This window comes from Meles meles, chromosome 13 (genome assembly GCF_922984935.1).
Source record: "Meles meles chromosome 13, mMelMel3.1 paternal haplotype, whole genome shotgun sequence".
Classification (NCBI taxonomy): Eukaryota; Metazoa; Chordata; class Mammalia; order Carnivora; family Mustelidae; genus Meles; species Meles meles.
Window position 1 is genome coordinate 32,358,996 of NC_060078.1, and position 18,427 is coordinate 32,377,422.

An 18,427-nucleotide genomic window follows, 5' to 3' on the forward strand; every position below is an offset into this window, starting at 1 on the left:
GATGGCAGTGCGTAGAGGCCTGAAGGAAGGGAGAGGCAGGTAGAATTTGGGAAAGAGCTGTCCCAGGCTGAGGGAGATGCAGAGAGAGACTTTGAGACAAGAGCCTGGGAGTGTAGGTGGAGGAGAGGCCGTCAGGACGTGAACGGTTGGGGACAGGGAGATCTGATGGATCGTGGGCGTCGCTGTCTGGGGAATAGGTTGAGGTTGGGGTGGGGAAGAGCGAGGACGCGGAAGGCACCCAGGCCGAGGCTGGGAGAGCGGGCGAGAGGTGCTAGCCGAGCTCCCACTCCGTCTGGGCCCCAGCTCTCCCATTCCTTCCAGCCCCGGCAAGGTCCTTCACCCGTTTTCCTCTCCACCTGCCCACCAGGTGGGCCGTGCGCCTTGGCCAGCACCCAGGTGGGCAGACACCGGGTAGGAGTCCTGTCTTAGCTTCTTACCAGCAGGTTGCCCTCAGGCTAATAGCTTCCTTTCCCTGGGTTTCAGTTTCATCCTCCATCTCCGCAGAGCTGCAAGACAATGTGGTGGTCCAAGCCCCCCCACCAACCCCTGCATCGCCGAGGCTTTGGTAGCCATTCCAGTCCCTGCTGCCTGCCAAGTGTCCAGGGCTCTCCGCGCTGTTCTAGAATGGTGGCCTTCTCCCTGCTTCCGATAGCATCCGTTCAACTGGATTCTGTCAGCGTAGAAAGATGGTGACAGAAATTGCTAACATGAATTATTAGTAAGTCTGGGAGATAACATGACCCGACGAGCAAAACCCAATGGAGACAGGCAGGTCAAGGCAGGGGAGAGCCAGGCCTGGGCTGCCTCTTCCACCTTCCCCTTCTTGAAAAGGGCCCCCAGCTCCCCCACCCCCACCCAACCTGGTGCTGTCCCTCCCCACCCCCTCCTGACACCCTTCACTGCGGGCATCTTAATTGATCTCATTGTTCTCCAGTCCCTTGAGACCTGAGACTCCAGCTGTGCTTAAACAGAACAAAATCTCTTCCAATTTCCCCACCATTTAAAAGAAAATTGAATATCTGCAGACTGGGGAGGGGAAGAGGGAGGTGAAACACACACACACACACACACACACACACACACACGTACGTGTCACCCCAGCCCCCCTCCCAAGCTGGTCACCAGCCACGCCCTCCCACATTTGGGATGTGGCCAGGCTGTACTTCCCGACCCCTTCCAGCTACTCTTGGGTTCATCTCCAGTTGCCAGGCCAGTGCGGTGTGTGCTGGAGGAAGCTGTGATTGACAGGTCTGAGTTCCTCTGTCTGTCAGGCCTCAGTGCTCCTGGGCTGTGTGTATCTCTTTAATCTAAATATCAATCCGTAAAACCAAAATGGCATGGGATGAGAGGTAGGACAGGCACTAAGGACAGACAGCACCCAGCTGGCTGCCGTCTGCCCACCACCCCCCAGGGCTTCTGGAAGGAGCCCTTCATGGCAGGGCAGGTATGAGGATGGAAAGCTGCCCACTGCCCCCCACCCCTGCCCCTGAAGTGATCATCCTGGAGCTCGTTTATGGTCTGATCATTTTCGGTCATTCAGTCACTCAGCTACTTAAATTTGGGCAAATTGATGGAAAGCCCTCATCGCCTATCAAGCCTTTGAACCCTCCCTCATGGGTGCCTCCAGAATCCCCCATCCTTGATAAGAGCCGCTCTGCCACTGACCTTTGCCCCTTGACCAGAAACAGAGAGGTCAGGAATGGGCCCTGGGTCAACTAGCTAGTGAGCATCCAAGCCAGGATTCAAACCTGGGTCTGTCCGACTCCCAAACCCCAGGGCCCCTCTCCTGTTTGCTGGTCTCCATCAAGTGCCACCCCGCACTGGGCTCCAGCCTCTTGTTGGAGTCCCTGGAGATGGGCAGGGCGTGGGCCCGGGATGCAGGAGCTCTTCTGTTGCCGGATGACCTTGAGCATATCCTAGCTTCCCGGACCTCGGTGTCCTCAACTATAAAATGAAGGGGTCGTGCTGGATGCTCTCTAAGGCCCTCTGTGTTAGCAGCGTGTGACCGCCTGCGCCCAGAGCCTGCGGTCCCCTGCACTCTGCCTGACAGGGTCCCCCTTCGCAGGGTTAGCTGCTGATTGTTCCTGCTCAGTCAGTTGCTCACAGGACACCAGAGCAGAGAAAATGGACCCCCTGGGCCAAGAAACATTAGGTAGCTTTTAGACTGGCCAAGGCAGAATGAGTTCATAAAAGCAGTCAGCCAAATGCCGGCACACAATCTGCCTGTGCCCTGGGCTGGGAAGGTTATGGGCCCTGGGACGGGATGACTCGGGCAGGACGGGCTCGGAGCAGCCCCCAGGGCCTCAGCCTGAGAGTTTGTCCCCGGAGCAGTTGGGGGAGAAAGGCAGAGGGAGGAGGGGGCCCAGAGAGGTTTAGGGAGAAGTTGAGCGGAGCCCATGCGTTTGGGGTGACTTATTCTTGCTGCATAATCCCTATCCCTGTAGGAGGGCACCACGGCTGTTGTTCCGCCAGCTGCTTTCTGGAGTGCTTCAAAGTCCCTATGCCCACTGCTTCACTGTCTTTCAAACTTTCTTTTACTATAATCCATAATAAATACATCTAACTTCATACCCAAGACACACACACACATCCATATCTAGAACAAAAACAGGACTTCCTTACCACGGATAAGAGCACACTCTAGTATCATTTTCTAGATTTGGGGTTTTTTTAATGAGAACTTTTTAAGATTTACTCTCAGCAACTTTCAAATGTACCATGCACTGATATTAACTATAATCGCCATGTTGTACATTACATCCTCTGAATTGTTTATTTTATAACTAGAACTTCGTAGCTTTTGATCCCCTTCACCTGCTCTGCCCTCCTCCCACTCCCCACCTCCGGCAACCACGCCGGTCTAGTCTCTGTGTCTGGGTCTTTTGTTTTTTAAGGTTCCACCTATAAGTGAGATCATTCAGAGTTTGTCTTTCTCTGACTTATTTCCCTCCGCATAATGCCCTCAGGGTCCATCCTTGTCACAAATGGCAAGAGTTCCTTCTTTTTCATGACCAAGTAATATTCCATCGTAAACATACACCACATTTTCCATATCCATCCACCCGTGGGCAGACACCTGGGTTCCTTTGCTATGTGGACAGTTGCAAATAAAGCTGCAGTGAATGTGGGGGTGCACGTGTCTTTCCAAGTTAGTGTTTTCAGATAAACACACGGAAGTGAGATTGCCGGATCAGACGGTATTTCTATGTTACATTCAATGTGAGGAGGACCTACCTCCATGTTGTTTTCCAGAGACGCCACACCAGTTTATGTTCTCTCCAGGAGGGCACAGGATTCCCTTTCCTCCGCATCCTCAGCAGCCCTTGTTTCTTGTCTTGGCGACGACAGCCATTCTGATATGCGGGAGGTGAGAGCTCGTGGTGGCTTTGATCTGCATCTCCCTGCTGCTCCGTGATGCTGAGCACCTTTGCACGGGTCTGTTGGCCATCCGGATGTCTTCTATGGAAGAATGTCTATTCAGGTCCTCTTCTCATTCTTTGGATCAGACCTTTTTCTGCTGTTGAGTTTGCAGGGGTTCTCCATATATTTCGGATATTAACCCCTTATCAGATCTGTGACTTGCGCTTATTCTCTCCCACCCAGGAGGCTGCCTCTTCATTTTGTTGGTGGCTTCGCAGGCTGCGCAGAAGCTTTGTAATCTGAGATGGTCCTGTTTATTTTAGCTTTTGTTGCCTTTGCTTTTGGAGTCAGATCCAAAATGTCATCCCCGTGCCTACCACCTGTGTTTTCTTTTTTTTTTTTTAAGATTTTATTTATTCATTTGACAGAGAGAGAGAGATCACAAGTAGGCAGAGAGGCAGGCAGAGAGAGAGGCAGAGAGGAGGAAGCAGGCTCCCTGCGGAGCAGAGAGCCCGATGTGGGGCTCGATCCCAGGACCCTGAGATCATGACCCGAGCCAAAGGCAGTGGCTTAATCCACGAGCCACCCAGGCACCCCACCTGTGTTTTCTTCTAGGAGTTTTATGGGTTTCAGGTCTTGCATTCAAGTCTTTCATCTACTTTGAGTTAATTTTTGTACGTGGTCTGAGGCAGTGTCCAGTTTCGTTCTCTTGCATGTGGCTGTCCAGTGCTCCCAGCATCATTCATTGGAGAGACTGTCTTTTCTCCATCAAGTATTCTTGGCTCCTTTGTCAAATATTAGTTAACCATATATGTGTGGGTTTATTTCTGGGCTCTCTGTTCTGTTTCGTTGATCTATATGTCTGTTCTTATGCTGGTATCCTGCTGTTTCCCATTGCTATAGCTTTACTATACAGTTGGAAATCCAGGCACGTGATGCCTTCAGCTTTGTTCTTCATTGTCAAAATGACTTTGGATGTGTGGGGTCTTTTGTGATTCAGTGTAAGTCTTACGATTGTCCTATTTCTTGGGAGAGGGATGCCACTGGAATTTTGATAGAGATTACATGGAATCCATAGATTGCTTTGGGTAGTGAGGACATTTTAACAGCAGTCATTCTTCCAACCCATTAGCACGGAGTGTCTTTCCGTTTGTGTCGTCTTCAACTTCTTCCATCATGTCTTGCAGTTTTCACTTTAGTATGTTCTATTTTATTCGACCAGATTTCATTTTTAAAAACGCTAGTCATGACCCACTCAGTTGATTTCATGACCAACTAATGCAAGTTTGAACATCTCTATAAGAAGCCTCGTCCTCTTTACTATGCAATGATGATGATGATGTGTTGGTATTATCTCATGTTCCTCAAGTGCTCACTGTAGGAGGCAGGGTGGTGAAGACCCTAAGTTCCAGACTTAAACCACCCAAGTTTGTCCTGATTCCGCCATTTCTGAGCTATATGGCTTTGAATAGATTACTTGTATCAGCAATGATCCAGTACAGCTACCAGTCACAGAAACTCCCCCAAATGGTTTCTTAAACAAGATCGATGTGAATTTCTCTCCCATAAAAAAGGAGTTTAGAGGTGAGCGGCCTTGGGTGGCTCCTGTAAGCTCTCTTCTCCACCCCATTTCTAAGATTTGGCCCTCATCTTCATGGTCCAAAGTGGTTGCTAGTGCTCCGGCCATCACACCCACATTCTAAGCTACAGAATGAAGGACACAAAGAAGGATACTCTCCTTCCCTTTTGAGAAGACTCCCTAGAAATATCTTGCAGACTTTTGCTCTCACCTCCTTAGCCAGAACTTAGTCATATGGTCGTGCTTGTCTACAAAGGAAGCTGGCCAATCTAGTATTTTAGGGAGATAGTATTATACCATCTAAAAATAATAATTTTTGTTCATTTGAAAAAGAGAGCATGGATGTTGAGTCTGCTGAATAACCTCTCGTGTGCCTCAGCTTTCTCTTCTGGAAAATGGTGATGAGGTTTGTTCCTTATGAATTTGTTGTGGGACTTCAATGAGATAATATACATGAAGAACTTAGCCCAGTGCCTGACACAGAACAGGTGTTAAACAAACGACAGGTACTCTTATCACATGTCCGGCACTGAGCTCAGCAACTATGTGTGTTACCTCGTTGAATCCCCATGACACCCTGGTGAGGTAGAAATTAGCCTCCCCGTTTTATAAATGAGAGCGTTGAGATTCAGAGAAGTTGGGTGTTTGCCTGAGGCCATACCTGTGGAAGGAGCAGAGCTGAGGTATGAACCCTTGTTTCTTGAATGCCAATGTCCTTTCCCTTCACCATGAACTAACAGAGCCTCCTCACAGAAACTGAATCCCTCCTTGGCCCAGAGGTATGACAAGATTCATGCTGAACTTGACTGGCCAATGTCCAAGCTGAATCCAAGGCCAGGACTCCCTCTGCCGGCTCAGCCACCTGTAACTTGTACCCCCTACCCAGAGAAGAAACAGGACTGGGACAAAAGACCCCTCTATGCTCCCCTTGTAACAAGACCTGTAAACTTCGGGTCTGGAAGATAAAGGTCTTCAGCTTATTGAATGACCCCAGGCAAACCCCTTTTCTGTACAAGCCTCAGCTTCTCCATCTGCAAAATGGAGGGAATGCTGCTCATCCCTCTCCCTGTTCTGGGGACATTGTTAGATCAGTGGGATCAGCATATTTTGAACATCTTGGGAAACAAGTCTTTGTGAAGGAGATAGGCTGCTTTCCTACCAGGGAGCTTCCCTCTGTGAAAACATTTTGACTCCTGGAGGTGGGGTGGGCAGGGGAGAGAGGGAACCCAAATGTCTGTGAGTGGGGCTTCTCAGGCATGAGTGCTCCCGGCACTCACCGAATGTGACCATCTTGCCATCAAGCCCCGGGCTGAACTGGCCCAGGTGAGTGAGGGCTAGGGCTGCAGGCCTTTGCTGGTCTCATATCACAGGTGATTTATAGTTCCTGTGTCGGACTTTGACCTTAATTTCTTCTGTCGTTGTGGGGCTGTAAAATTCATTAGGGACCCGCAGGCGGAGTGATGGAGATGTCAGGCGGGCAATCATGTGGGTATTTAATCTATCAGATGTGTGACTTGCCATTTAGGGAGACAACAAGAGAATGTGGAATCAATACGGTTCATTAGCGAGCAGCACACGCTGGCCCAATCAGGGCCCGCCAATGGCAGCAGGCATGGGGGCGTGCCACCTGGGCTCCGAGTCACCTTGGGGTGAGGACACGTCCTGGCGCATGGATGGGACCAGCCCCTGCCCAGGTACCTCTCCCCGCCTTCTCGAGAGACCTGGAGCTGCCTGTTGCGTTCCACGGATCCCACCGGGGCAAGGGAGGAGAGGGTCAGCGTGAGGGCAGGGGTGTAGTGAACTCTGGTAATGGGGGAGTGATGGTTTGACTGCACCCCCCAGGGGGCTGATTAGACTGTCTTTTTTCCCTCCTTCCATCTCCTCTGCACAGAAGGTCTCTCTTAACTGAGCCTCAGCCCCGGTGTCTGGCCCCACATCTCTCTGGTACCCTCCTCCTCTCATCTTCTACCACATAATCCCAGCTTGATAACTGGCCCCAGAGAGGCCCTGTGTCCCTTCTGATTGGGAATGTCTCGTTCACCCCAGAGCAGCCAGCCACCCTCCCTCCTGCACCTCCAGAAAATGGCTTTCTGTATCCCAGTTTTCCTTGTTCATGGTCAGATGTGATTTTTTTTTGAAGTCATTTAGTTGAGTCCTCCTCAAACCCAAGGGCATAGGGAACAGACAGCAGTGTAGAAGGGTGAGGAACTGAATTTTTTTCCCTTTTTGTTTTGTGTGTGTGAATGTCAGAGAGAGGAGGGTTCAAATCCCAGCTTTGCCAGGGAGCAGCTGTGGGACCCTGAGCCGCTGGCAGCTGCGAGGACAGGGACAGACTGTCTGGCTCGTCGCATGTGTCCAGCGCCCAGCTTGTGTCTTAGACCTGGCTCCCCCAGACACAGACCCTGGGAGAGGCAGCCCGAGGTAACCCGGGACTGGGCAGTGAGATGAGGTCACGGACAGGGCGCTGTGAAGCCACTTACCCTGGGTGGCTACCGGAGCTCTGCCCACTGAGACATCCGAGGGCAGAGGTGAGCCAGTCTGCCTCATAGCCGGGAGGCTGGGCTACTGATCCATCAACTCCAGTCCCCCTGAGGGGTTGGGTACCCCAACATGCCAGCTGCTTCCTTGAGAGAAAAGCCTGCAGGCCAAGAGAGGCCCAGGTCCTGTCGGTAAAGCAGCCTCTGCCAGGCGGAGGTGAGCAGCATGGGGCTGTGTGTGGTGCTGGAAGCTTCCACCAGCTGGGCACCTTCCACATCCGTAAAGTGAGGGCAGCATCATACTCATCTCACAGAGCAAGAATGGGAATAGAATGTGGACGAGACCAGGCTGAGCTGCTGTGACTGGTTTTCTCGTTATTATCAGCTGGAACCGCTTCGTCTGTAAAATGGGACTGTGCTCCCCATCTCGCTGGTGGGTTTAAGGATTCAGGACGAATTGTGTCAAGTTCATGCAGTGCCAGGCCCACGGGCGATGCTCGGCAAGGCGGTGATCTCAGTTATCCCTGTGCCTCTGTCGGTGGTGGGGCCTCCATCTCCCCAGATGCTGACTTCCGCATCTTCCCAGCAGGAGGCCCAGGGCCCCCCAGGCCCGCCCCGGCCCTGGGTACCAGCTGTGGCCTGCCGCGCTGATGGCCTCTGACATCCCGTAATTGCTTTCCCAGGGAGACTCCTTTAAGCACAGAGCTGCTGGCCAGAGCAATTTGCTCCCCATCAATTTTTATTTCCAGGTTTTAAAATAAAGAGAAATAAAGAAGGCGGTGGGGGAACCTGAGAACCACAGTGTGTCTGTAAGAACAAACAAGCCGGGCACCCCTCGCACCCGGAGAGCCCCTGTCAGCCCCATCCTCTTCCCTCCTCCTCTCTCCTCCCACTGCCACAGGGGACGGACGCCTTCCTACCTGGGGCCAGGGCTAGGAGGACGGCTCCTGCAGGGCTATGTCCCCTCCACTCGCACCCAGCCTGCAGAGGGTCCAGAAGGTTAGAATTGGGGGTAGAAAAACTAATGCCCGCTCCCCTGGAGGCCGTTCCCCCTGCCAGGCACTGATCTAGGTGCCTTACATCAACACCTGCTTTAATCCTCAAGACGACCCCGAGAGGCAGGTACTGTTATCAGGCCCAGTTTACAGATGCGCAAGCTGAGGCTTAGAATACATGTTTCTGTGGTGGTTCTTCCTTCTCTGTCCTTCATTTTCCTCCTCTCCTCCTATCCTACCCCCTTCTCCCTCCTCTCTTTCTCCTTCCCCCGACCCCCCCCCCCCAACTCCATCATATCCTTCTGGCGCCCTTGCCTGCTCAGAAGTCCATCTGCTCAGGACCAGGAACTCCTGGCTTGCCACTGGTAGGAAGGACCTTGTGAGTTGTCACATAAAATTTCTTCACTCTGCTATGGTTTGTGGCGGGCCACCCGCGTGCCATGCACTGGCTGGATGCGGGGCGTGTGTGCAGAACAGGATAGGTTGTGCCCTCAGAAAGCTTTCAGTCTGTAGGAGGAGATAGCTGGTGAACACTCACCCCGATGTTCCTGCCGAAACCAGGCCCTTCTTTCCACCACCTCCGGCCAGGCCGTGAGCCAGGCCCATCCGCCCCAGCTGAGTCCCGCCAGTTCCCAGCATGGCCCTGATCACCCGGTCCAAACCCATGGCCTCTCACCACTACTGGCCACCGTGACCTCCCCAGCTTCTAGCGCATGCAGCAGCAAGAGGGCAGCTGAGTGAGCTTTTCCCAATGTCACTGGGTCCTGTTAGCTGAGCCCACAGGGGTGAGAAGGAACACTGCTGGCCCAGGGCAGTGCAGTGCAAGGGTTGTAAGACAGACACGAGCCTGTCATGTCAGGAGCCTGGAGACTGGGTGGCAGGAGCAGAGCGATCCAGAGATGGCTCAGAGGGGAGGTCGGGGGCCGCTGAGACTGGCCGCCCCCAGGGTGATGGAAGACAGTTTGGAGTTTGTCTTCAGTGCCCTGGGAGCCTTCTAAGCTGGGCAGTAGGTTCTCCTAACGTCAGTCTGGCTCCCGACGGAGGACGGGCTGTTGGTGCCAGAGTGAAAGAGGCAGGCAGGTCGGGAGGCCCTGAAGCCCACTGTCTTACTTGGGGTCCCGCAGCCAGATGGTTGCAACAGAAGCTGGACCAGAACCCAGATCGCACGCTGCCATTTTGTTGGTATTTTCATGACCCCTTAACCCAAATCCTTCGTGAGTCCCTTGGTGCCTGGTCTTGTACAGTGCCTCCCGGGGAGAAGCGCATTCTGAGCCTCGAGGCACAGAGAGGCTTAAACGTGACTTGTACAACAACTGGTTGTCAGTGGCTGCGAGGAAGACAGTGTTGAGAGATCCTGAAGACCTCTGTATGTCACTGCCGTGATGAGGCAGTCTGCCATGGGCGTGCGTCAAGGAGTTTGCGGCTGTCCATCCCCCCTCCATAATGGGACACAAGGGAGGAAAGGCCCCCTTCCTTTCCCCACCTCCAGCTGGGTCCTCCCTTTGGTGACTCCAATCTCCCCAACAGTGACTCCACTGTCCCATGTGCTCTGAGCCTCTGTCCTCATGCCCAGACTCCCCAGTGGCACCTTCTTGTCCTAAGGCCTCTTATACGCCCAGAAAGCCACGAGCAGGACCTAGGAGCTTTCCTAAACATATTTTTCTTCCTACGCTCCACAGTGTCCCCGAGATCTCTCCTGCACCCTGTTGTTCACTCCCTGGTGCCACTACCCACCTGGTCACACTCCCTTCTCATCCCCTACACAGCATTTTCCCTAGAGCCACTAGCATTTCCTCTCCTCCGAGGAGCGTGACCATCCCCCTGGCCAGGACTCCTGTGAAAGTGCTCAGAGCAGCAAAGTCCAGCCATACCTTTCTGCCCACCTAGCACCTGCCACACACTCACCCATCAGCCCCAGCTTCCTTCTTGGATGACGAGCAAAACTGAATAACACCCAGAATTTCCCCAGAAGTGTGGGGCAGACTAAATATTTCCTGGCCTTTCGCTTCTGCCTCATATCCTAGAAAGAACCAGAAATCGTCTCACAGAGCGCCGTGGGAGGGAGCACTCCCGCGCACAGGAATGGACCAGGCCTCGTGGGCCTGATCGGGCCAAGTGGAGGTCACCTGGCCTCTGGGCTCCTGGCTTCCTTCCGCGGAGTCCTTCCTGCCTCCCGCTGGCCACACCAGCCTCCCAGAGCTTGCAAGAAGTGCAGTTAATCTCCCATAGTTTAAGGAGTTATTCAGAGAGGCTCAGCGAATGATGAATGTGGAAAGCATTACCAGCAAAGCACAGGGGCTCCGTGGAGCTGTTTAAAAATGCATTCTCCCATGTAAATTTCTGCTCCATCAATCCTTATGACATGTCAAACATTGCTATTGTTTCCTGAACAAATTGTACTGTGTGCCCTTCTCTGCAGATATGTGCACGGGAGCAGAACTGCTCGCCGGCGCCCGCCGCCTGCCACCGTCGCCGGGACCCAGCACTGCTGGGGAGGCAGCTGGGCCCGCCTTGCTTCAGAGCAGAAGCCCCGTGCGGGGTGTCTGGGCGAGCATGCGTGACCGGGGTGCGGGCGCTAGTGCGGAGTGATTGAGTGAGTGCCTGCTGCCAGCCCACAGGGAAGGGCACACAGGTGGCAGGGAAGGGCTGGGGAGGGGCCACAGGGGCTGAAACTAGGGTGCGGGGGATTGCCCAAAATTGAGGGTGGGTGCAAGTGTGTGAGATTGTGTATGGGATGGGTTTCACCTGGCCCAGACAGACAGGAAAATTTCTATGGGAGGCAGGAGGACAGGCATATTTGGGAGGCTCCCGGAGCCACAGGGAAAGGAAGAGAGACAGGGTGTGTGTATGTGTGTGTGTGAGAGAGAGAGGGAGGGAGAGAAGGGTGGGGAAGCATGAGGACACAGGAGGAGAATGGATACAAGGACAGGACTTTCAGGCTATAGAGAAGGGTAGACAGGCTGTTTGAAACCGTGAGAGGAGGGCGGCTGTCCCTAGAGAGGGATCAGCACTGTTAGAATATGGCAGCTCCCAGGGCACCTGGGTGGCTCAGTGGGTTAAAGCCTCTGCCTTCAGCTCAGCTCATGATCCCGGGGTCCTGGGATCGAGCCCTGCACTGGGCTTTCTCCTCTCTCTCTCTCACTGCCTGCCTCTCTGCCTACTTGTGATCTCCATCGTCAAATAAAGAAATAAAATCTTTAAAAATATATATATATATATGGCAGCTCCCAGTGGGTGGCAGTTCAGAGGGAGACCCGGGAGAAGGCCAGAGCAGGCAGGAGTCAGCTTGGGGCCTAAGGCCCAGCGTCTGTGATGGGCCTCTGTGAGGCTATTAAGAGGGACAGTAGAGAGGTGTAGACGTACGTGATGGGGGCAGTGTGTCGGCAAGACAGGCCCTTGGTTCAGAGCAAAGGAATGGAGGAGGGTGGGAGATGGTGACGGCTCATAGTGAAAATAGGCTGGATCAGAAGGGAGCCCTTAGGAGGGGCCCAGGAGAGGGCAGCACCTCACCACTCGTGAAGTGGTGGGGTCCTGGGAGTGAGTGTGAGATGTCGTGATGAGCTGGGCTGGGCACGGAGCCCTGGCATACAAGTTAAAGGGAGCGCTGTGTCTGGGGGGGTGCTGGGAGAAGAGATCTGGGTGTGTTGGGGAGAAGGGTGCCCACGGCCAGTCAGGCTGCCCTAACTTTAGCAGGTGACAGCCTCTCCCAGTCTAGGTCCTGAGCCACATGCACATACCAAGACCAAGCTTGGCCAGGGGTGGGGGGTCTTATTTGAGGGCCAAGGGTCTTGGCTGAGGGTCTGCCTCCTGGGAAACGACAACCAGAGACCCCTGCTTCCTCTGCTAATGGGCATGGCCAGAGGTGCCAGAGCCTACCCCTTCCAGGCAGAGGCTGGGGCAGAGCCATTACGGCTAGAAGGAGACTGCCTGTGGGGACTCATCTGGCTTCTAGAGGGCAAGGACAGTGACCTGGTAGAGGCACCCTTGATCTCATGGCTGAACTCTCCAACTGCAGGAAGACACCTCTCCCCTCCCCCCACCTACAGGGGCAGGCGGGGAGGGGAGTGGTTACTAGCACAGGTGAGCTCATATCTTGTACTGTAGCCATTTGACCTTAAACAAGTTGATTGACCTCTCTGAGCCTCAGTTCCATCTGTAAAATGGGGATAATGTTGGTTCTGGTCCCCCTACCTCCAGGGTAGGGCTGTCAGGAAGATGGAATTAAATAAGGTGTGGGAAACGCTGGGCACGGTGCATTGATCACAGATGGCACAGGGAGATGTGGGAGGGAGATGGCACAGGGCACCATCTTACCCTCCCTCTGCCCCATAGGCATTTCCGACTCAGGCCTGGCCAGTCTGGAAATCTGGCCATTTCCCCACTGTAGGCTCACCTTGTCTTAACCTTTGGAATTTCCCTCACCATGCGTATTTATTTTTTTTCCTTTTTGTCAGCAGAAGAAAATTACACTTCTGCCAGTATTGTCCATCACGGAAATAAGCACTCGCGATGCAATTATAAAGGCCCAAATGAGGGAATTAGTTTTGCTGGTAATGCCAGTGTTGGGGAGAATCAGAGGAGATGTCTTATAAATCAGGCGCTGGACAGCAGCCAGTCCCGGCCGCACCCTCTCCCCCTGTGCCAGTGGTGGGGACAGCTGCTGACTCTGCCTGGGGCCCTTCTTCCTAGACTGCCCGCAATGGTGCAGGAGAAGGTCGGTGGTCAGAGCTGTCTCTGAGCTCCGTGCCTGGGGTCGGGCCCAGGAGCTCCCAAGGGCTTCTCAGTGTCCAGCCAGTGACTGTCCCATAGACACCAAACATACTCATTAGCCCAAAAGTACTAAAATTACCAAATTTTAAAATTACTAAAAAATACACTCAGTGCAAAATAACCCCATCGCCCCCTAACCCCTTTTCTGCTTTATTCTCATCACAGTGGTTAGCATTGCTGAAATTACGTTCTTTAGTCATTTCTCCCCTGCATTTTCGTCTTCTTCCCTTCCCATCCGTGCATCACATTCCAGCAAGGGCATTGGCATCCGTGTAGCTGTGACTCCAGCCCGGTACAATCACTGGCACATGGGAAGAGTCGAGAAAATATTTCCTGACTACACGACTAAGGGTCTGGTCATTGTCTTCACAAAGGTTCTCTCCATGGTGTGCCAGGTGTCCTCCATCTCGCCCTCTAGACCCACTCTGCCCCTTCCCACATGATCCGTGCTTGTCCCTGTTCTGAACACAACAGAGGACACAAACTGAGTAAGATACGGACTTCTCTGTCAAGGGGCGGACGCGGGGCACACACGGGCAGTTTTCAGAAACAGCAAATTATACTCCATATTCCAAAAGAGGTACAGCCAAGGGCTCCCAGGTCAAGAACAGTGAACCGTCAGGGAGCTCCTTCAGTGACCGGGCATTTGGGGTGGGTCCTGAGGGCTGGGTTGGAGTTTGGATGGCGGTTACAGAATGAAGGGGTGTGGTGCAATCAGGCCATCAGAACCCAGAACAGCCCAGTGCATCATGGAGAGGTGGGTATAAGAGTGCCGAAGCTAGGGGCACCTGGGTGGCTCAGTCGTTAAGCGTCTACCTTTGGCTCGGGTCATGGTCCTGGGGTCCTGGGATTGAGTGTCGTGTCGGGCTCCTTGCTTGGCGGAAAGCCTGCGTCTCCCTCTCCCCCTCCCCCTGCTTGTGTTCCCTCTCTCGCTGTGTCTCTCTCTATCAAATAAATAAAAATCTTTAATTAAAAAAAAAAATTCCAAAGCTAGCCAGGCCTCGACACCAGGGTGCTGGTCTGGATTTAATTTGGCAACAATGGGGAGCCACTGAAGGTTTTTGAGCAGAGGAAGATCATGTTAGCCATTGTTTTTGACTTCTGGCCCTTGGGTAAGCAATAAAGCATACCAGTATATATATGGTAAGATTCTAGCCCTGGGGGATGCTATTGGATACGCAGAGACATCAGAGAGGAGATCTAGAACCCTGGTTTAGCATTTCTTAGAATTCCCAGGTACAGTATGAAAGCTGGCCAACTGGGCCTCCCCTCTGCTGTCTCGGCAAACCTGCTGCCATCCCCCAGCACTAGAATCTAACCAGGCACACACTGGTACAGTTATGGTACAGTCCCACGGCTTACCGGGACTGGTCATAAAGGACCCAGGAGCAAGAAGCCAACACCAATGGCTAACACAGCAGGAGAAAGGGTGTCCCTGGCACGAGGAGGACATGTGGCCTCTGTGCACAGATCCTGATTACTCCCCAGACCCTCCTTCCGAAAGCGGGCCCAAGGGTCGCTGTTTGGTACGGGATGCGTTTCAGGGGCGCGGCACGAAGCAGGGCTTGGGAAGGAGCTGTTTGAAAAGTGCATGGGAAAGGGGCGGAGGGGGCAGGCCCCAGCAGCGCCCTCCACTGGGGTAGCCAGCGTGGCAGAGCTGCACCTAGGCTGCCGCAGGACCCAGAGGTGATAAATGGTTTTAGACACGGATGTGGAGGCCACCTCTACCACTTAGCAGTGGAGAGCTCTTGGGCACCTTTCCTAAGGAAGATCCTGTCTGCTTCCTGGTATGGTAAAGGCAAGGAGCAGGGGTGGTAGCAGTACCCAGCTCACCGGGCTGGGCCGGAATGCAATCTGCCGGCAGGAGTGCATCTTGCAACCGCGTGGATGTAGATAGAGGTCACTGTAGAGGACAGAGATCGTGAGCACCACCACCGCCCCCCCACCCCCCTGCCTGTGCGGACGCCATGACCCCACCGTGTCCCCAAGGAGCCAGAGCCCGGAGGGAGGAAACACAGCAGCTGACAGCTTCCTCTCTGCCACACCTTCAGGGCCGGGAGTCCTTCCTGAAGGGCAGAGCCCCAACCCAGCCTTGGGGAGTTGGCCAAGGAGGACAGAAAGAGGTGAGCCAAGCAGCGGAGGAAGGAAGCAGTCCAGGCAGAGAGGAGCAGATGGGCTGTGCCAGTCTGGGCCAGAGCTGCACATGGTCTGGCCTGGGTCAGCGACGAGGCTGGAGCCGGCAGCAGAGGCCTGGACGGCAGGGCCACGAGTGTGTGTGTGTGAAGGAGAAGGGACTGTCCCCTCAGGGCACTGGGGAGCCCAGAAGGGCCTTCGTCAGGGCTGCCGAGTGATGGGATTTGCTGTCTCCTCTCAGGCACGGAGCCCTTGACCCAGGCCCCCTGCCGCGGGCACTGGCCTGAGCACCCTGGCGAGGCCCTCCGTGTGGGCGCCAGCTGCCCCGTCATGGCAGGGCCCCAGAAGCAGCTTTTCGTCTTCTGATTCTGCTTCATGTATTTGAAAGATGGAAGTTCTCCCTCTCCTCTTCGCTGGGCATACATATTTCATACGGTCATTAGACGGCGGCACTAAAGGACTCACAAATCTTCCCCGGTCAGCATCAGCGGCGTGGGTGGGCAGCGGGAGGCCCCAGGGGAAGGGGGTCACCGTGGGAGCCATGGCAGTGCCCAGCCCGCCGGGGGAGGACACGGGGACGGGGGTTGGGGGCTTGGAGGCCAGCGTCTGCCCGGGGAGAGACGACCAGCCCATCTTGTCACCCAATTTCCCTGGGCCTCAGCCATGAAAGGGCTGGACAAGGGAGACCTCTGGGGTCCTTCCTGCCCTACCAGTCTGAGTGCCATTCCACAGGGCACCCAGCCATGAAGGGCTTTGTCCCTGGGGCCAGAACCCCCCTGCCCATGCTTTGATGGGGCCCTCACTTCCTGCATAGCCTAGCCCTCTCTTCCTCTCCTCCTGATCCCCTCCACACATCCTACCTACTCTCTCGGGTCCCTGCCCCCTTCTCTCAGCCCCTTTTGTTCCCTCCCCTTTGAATCTCCTCTCTTCCCTGGCTTTGTCCCAGCCTTCCACCCCTTTCTTGCTAGAACTCGTTCATTCCTTTTCCAAGCATTCATTCAGCAGCTGTTCTGTGCCCGGCACTGGGTGCTGGGAGGGAGCCCGGCAGGTGGGGCTCTGCCTCTGTTGCTCCCCCAGACCCTTTCCTCTTACCCACCAGGATGCTGAGGCCTGAGGGGGGTGACATTTGGTCACACAGTGATCTGACTGTTGGCACTGTCCTGGAACTGGAGTCTCTAGGCCACACTGACACCTCACCAAGGGGCCTGAGGGCATCACCAGGCCAAGCCCCACTTACAGTAGTTGACTACAGCCACACGTGGTGGGGCAAAAGGGAACTTAGGGACTCCTTCCTGCTTCTCTGGTCCCTGGAAGGGGAGGAGGGAGGCAGGCTTATCCTGAGGAGTTTGTCTAGGTTCTTCCGAGAGCAAGCTCCCTTCTCGGTTCAGAGCAGTAATATCAGGAGGCCAAGGGCATGGCAAGACAGCGCTGGCTTCACATCCCTGGGAAGCCTTGGGGGAGCCCTTTACCTTCTCTGTGCCTCAGTTTCCTTGTCTGTGAATTGGAGGCCGTGCTGATAATAGGACCTACGTCGCAGGGTGATCACAAAGATAAAATGTGGGACAAGTGCAAGGTGCTCTGTAAATGATGGTTGTGGTGAGGAGTGGCTCAGAGAGAGGGTCTGTCCGGGAAGCAGTCCTGCATAGGAGGGTGGCTTCCACGGCTCAACATTGTCTTTGTCCCTTATTCGACCGACATGCATCCCTGAGAACCTGTGCTGTGCTGGGAGCCTGACCGAGCAGAAGGCCTCACACAGTCTTCCAGAATGCAGACAGTGGGCACGTTGAATGGGACTTGGGCACAAGAGGGTGCCCCCAGTCCCAGAAATGGCCTCTGTCTGGATAACCAGGTTTCCTAGATAACCGAGTTCTGAACCCTTTGGGTCTAAACTTTTTTTTTTTTTGCTTGGATCATTTGGTGTAGAAATACATTATTCACTCATCTGCCTTCTTTGACTAAGTATACTGAACACAAATTTTTCTCGAACATTCAGGTCTATCATAAAGAACATAGAATTCGATAGATTTCACAGAACCCAGGAACTTGCAGGAGAACCTCAAAAAATACGTGATACAAAGATATGGAGGGTGGGGATAATAGAGGTTGGTAAGGGGGGATCAACTTTCAGCTGGAAGATGAAAGGGGTCTGAAGAGCTAATGTATAAGATGACCACGGTTGATAACGCTGTATTGTAGAACCGAAATTTGCTAAGAGAGTAGAACTTCGTGTTCTCACAAAAAAAAAAAAAAAGGTAAGTAAGGGAGGTGATGGATGTGTTAATTAACTCAGCGGGGGACATCCTTTTATAGCGAACACGTATATCAAATCATCACGTTGTACACTTCAGATGTGTTACCATTTTATTTGTCGATTATACCTCATTGAAGCTAAAATAAAAGTAATGAAATATTTTCATTAGCAGAAACTCTGTCCAATCACAATCTTATCGAGAAGCCCCGAATGTAAGGCAGATGTCCACAAGGTCAGCCCAAGGCCTTTGCTCCTGGCATCTGGTGGCAGCAGCAGGCTGCCTGGCTCCAGGACAGTGAGTCGCCTGGGAACGGAACAGAGTCCCAGTGCCCGGCACACAGTGCGTGCTTAATAGGGAACGGACGGTGGGGCGCCTGGGTGGCTCAGTGGGTTAAGCCTCTGCCTTTGGCTCAATCATGGTGTCAGGGTCCTGGGATCGAGCCCCGCATCGGGCTCTCTGCTCAGCACAGAGCCTGCTTCCCCCTCGCTCTCTGCCTGCCTCTCTGCTTACTTGTGATCTCTCTCTCTCTCTCTCTGTCAAATGAATAAATAAAATCTTTAAAAAAAAAAATAGGGAACAGATGAGTGAATGAATGGTGTCATTTCACCTATACTGTGGACTATGGCTGAGCTGAGAATGAGGCAGAAGCCGGAAGTCCCATCCACAAAAGCCGAACCTCTGCTGAAACCACGGGCTGTCTGTGGACATTTCCCGGGAGATCAGGAGCCTTGTTGGGGCCGGCAGCAATGACTTCTTGTTCTGACCTTTGCAGGCAACAGACAGTGACGTGGGCACCTTTGGGGAAGTCAGCTACTTCTTCAGTGATGACCCTGACCGGTAAGACCCTGCCCCTGACCCCCC

General features: G+C 53.7%; 1 protein-coding gene across 5 annotated transcripts in view; it reads left to right on the plus strand.

Moving 5' to 3' along the window:
- Window positions 1-18,427, plus strand: part of CDH23 (cadherin related 23) — a 395,682-nt gene that overhangs the window by 247,637 nt on the left and 129,618 nt on the right. For all 5 annotated transcript variants that reach the window (XM_046026731.1, XM_046026733.1, XM_046026732.1 and 2 more), the window contains one exon: window positions 18,339-18,403. In XM_046026731.1, coding sequence (XP_045882687.1) covers window positions 18,339-18,403 — 65 coding nt within the window. The remainder of the gene's footprint in view (window positions 1-18,338; window positions 18,404-18,427) is intronic.